Source organism: Fukomys damarensis, unplaced genomic scaffold (assembly GCF_012274545.1).
Source record: "Fukomys damarensis isolate Sample0158 unplaced genomic scaffold, DMR_v1.0_HiC HiC_scaffold_73675, whole genome shotgun sequence".
Lineage (NCBI taxonomy): Eukaryota > Metazoa > Chordata > Mammalia > Rodentia > Bathyergidae > Fukomys > Fukomys damarensis.
Window position 1 is genome coordinate 478 of NW_022974587.1, and position 2974 is coordinate 3451.

General features: G+C 44.9%; 1 protein-coding gene across 1 annotated transcript; it reads left to right on the top strand.

The window, feature by feature from the left end:
- Positions 1–2064: 2064 nt before the first annotated feature.
- Positions 2065–2704, top strand: LOC117284994 (RNA-binding protein 42-like). Its single transcript, XM_033760690.1, has 2 exons — positions 2065–2331; positions 2527–2704. The coding sequence occupies exons 1-2, from the start codon at positions 2204–2206 to the stop codon at positions 2675–2677; spliced, it is 279 nt and encodes a 92-aa protein (XP_033616581.1). The 5' UTR covers positions 2065–2203; the 3' UTR covers positions 2678–2704.
- Positions 2705–2974: the final 270 nt, after the last annotated feature.

Genomic DNA, 2974 nt, shown 5'->3' on the forward strand with positions numbered 1-2974 from the left:
TGACAAAAGCACAAATAAACAAGTAGGACTATAACAAACTAAAAAGATTGAGCACAGCAAAGGCAACAATCAACAAAATGAAAAAGTGCCAGGCATGGTGGCACATGCCTGTAATCCTAGCACTCAGGAGGCCAAGGCAGGAGGATCCTTGTGAGTTTGAGAGCAACCTGAATTGCATAGTAAAACTCTATCTCAAAACAACAACAAAATTAAAAAAAAAGAAAAAGAAAACAACAAAACCAAGAAAAAGAAAAGGCAATCAATGGTAAAGGAGAAAGTATCTACAAACCATATGCCTGAAAAAGGGTTAATGTCCCAAATATATGAGGCTCTCATACACCTTAATAGCAAATAAATCATCTGATTAAAAATTGGCAAAGGACCTGAACAGACATTTCTCCAAAGATACATAAATAGCCAATAGGGACATAAAAATACACTCAATATTATTGCTCATCAGCAAAATGCAAACCAAAACTATGGGGTATCACCTCACATCTGTTAGAATGGCTATAATAAAAAGGACAAGAGAGCCAGACATGGTGGTGCATGCCTGTAATCCCAGCACTCGAGAGGCTGAGGCAGGAGGATCGCTGTGAGTTTGAGACCAGCCTGGGCTACATAGTGAGTTCCAGGTCAATCTCAACTACATAGTGAGACCCTGTCTCAAAAAAAACAACAAAAAAAAAAATCTAAAGTTTGGACATTAGTTAATGTTTTATTTTGTTTTTTAAAGTGCTACCAATTCTCTCCTTAACCCTCTCTTTATCACAAAAGAAAACAAAGCCAGCATTTTAGTAAAGCATTCATTCTTGCTGATTCAAGATGGGGGCTTCAAGATAACAAGGCAACCAGTAAATTTTGATGGGGGGAAAAACAACCAGCCAAATGCGATGTGTGATTTTATTTGCATCCTTATTTTACAATTCTACTGTACAAAGACATTTTTGAGTCAGGGAAATCGAACATAGTCTGGGTGCTCAATGAAACTAAGGATTTTTTTTTTTTTTGAGACAGGGTCTTGCTATGTAGTTCAGGCTGGTTTTGAACTCACTCTGTAGCTGTAGTTTGAGGCAATCCTCCTTTCTCAGCCTCATGAGGAGCTGGCACGACAGGCGCTAGACCTACAGGCTTATGCCACCACGCCCAGCCCTAAAGAAATGATTTGATGGTGTCAACAGTATACTTTGTGTATTTTTTAAAATGTCCTTAAGCAGGGCGTGGTGGCGCACGCCTGTAATCCCAGCACAAAACAAAACAATGTCCTTATCTGTTAAAATATACTGACGCATTTCAGTGAATTAATAATTCTGGAATTTGTTTTTCACATACTCCAAGAAAAATGAGTGAATTTTAAAGATGAAACCGAAAGTGTATAATATTGGTAGTGTTTGCGTTATATAGGGGCAGGGTTCTTTATACTTTTCCTTCTAATGTTGTGTATGTTTGAAAATAGTCATAATAAAAAGCTTTGAGGACCATCAAAAAATATTAAAAAGCTAAATGTTTCCTAAGGGCTCAAGGAACCCATGCACGTGTCCTCTGCTTGGGCATGAGCTGTTGATTCCATCTAGAACATCTCTCCCCATTTTATCTAGCAAATGTTTTCAGATGCCCCCTTTTCCAGAAAACTGGGTCAGAGCGTCCTGCCTATTTCCACCACGAGCTCTCTGGTCTTCGGTAATCTCCGATAGTCTGCGTCCACCTCAGTGGAGGAGTTCCCCATCCAAGGTAGGTCTCCAGTCTCGACAAGGTTAATGCAGACTTCAGAGTGTTTACGAACTCCTGGTTTGGGTCTCAAGGCGACATAGGAGTGGCCTCCGAACTTTTCCGCGTTTTCAGAGGTCCAGCCAGACTCCGCATTAGGGATGGGGCCAACTGACTTTGCTTCGCTCTGATTAGCCTTCGTTTCTCCATGAGGGCGTGGCCGCCTCTCTTCGCTGCGTCCTGATAGAGCCAGGTTTTCCTCTTGATACTTTCGGGCACTCCGGTAGGCTTACAGTCCTCCTTAGGGGGGTTCAGTCATTTCTCATTGGTCCTTGGTCTAGGGTGTATGACGTCATGAGACAGCGTCCGTCGCTTTCGGTAATACGTCATCGGTGGGCGCCCGTCCTGACGAAGGTTGAGAGGGGACCGCAGGGGCGGTGGCGGCGTCAGCGGCTCGACCGAGGTGGTAGTAGCAGCGACAGCAGCAGCAGCAGCAATGGCTGGGGCGGGGCCTGCCCCGGGACTCCCGGGTGCAGGAGGACCCGTGGTCCCAGGCCCTGGTGCCGGCATCCCGGGCAAGAGCGGCGAGGAACGCTTGAAGGAAATGGAGGCGGAGATGGCCCTGTAAGGCCCGCGACAGAGATAAAAACCAGCTCAAAATCAGAGCTACTGGATCCTGGAGCTTCCAGCCCTTCATAGGCCCAAGATATGGCTCTGTGATGAGGAAGTGGGACCTGCGGATAGTGTTGGGGCTGGGGGTTTTGGAGACGTTGGCGGCGATGAAGAACCTGACCTGTGGTGTCTGTCCTGATCCCCCAGGTTTGAGCAGGAAGTTCTGGGGGCTCCAGTTACCGGAATCCCAACTGCGGTGCCCACGGTCCCCACAGTAGATGCGATGCAGGTCCCAGCAGCTCCTGTGATCCGCCCAATTATTGCAACCAACACATACCAGCAGGTAAGTTTTAGCTAAGACATTAAGTGGGGAGCGACAGTGCCTTGTTTGTATACAGAGAGCTATTGACATTTTGGCTTGTTGACTAATTAGCATGACAAGTATGTGGTAGGGTCTGAGGATGTAGTGATAACTAAGACAGTATTTCTTTTGATAGCTTATATTCTAGAGCACGTTGTCCAGTAGAACTTGACAGGAATGTTCTATATTTAAAATGTATAGTTACTTACCCATTCTCAAATTTTAAGTGCTCAGTAGCTAGTGGAAAGAAAAAGGAGGAAGAAAGGACTTTTTTTTTTTTAAAGCGAGTACTGT

What these genes read in the sequence shown, in the direction of transcription:
- LOC117284994 (XM_033760690.1), top strand. Translation starts at nt 2,204, where the DNA reads ATGGCTGGGGCGGGGCCTGCCCCGGGACTCCCGGGTGCAGGAGGACCC. An exon ending in ATGGAGGCGGAGATGGCCCT is followed by an intron (nt 2,332 to 2,526) that starts GTAAGGCCCGCG and finishes CTGATCCCCCAG; the next exon opens with GTTTGAGCAGGAAGTTCTGG.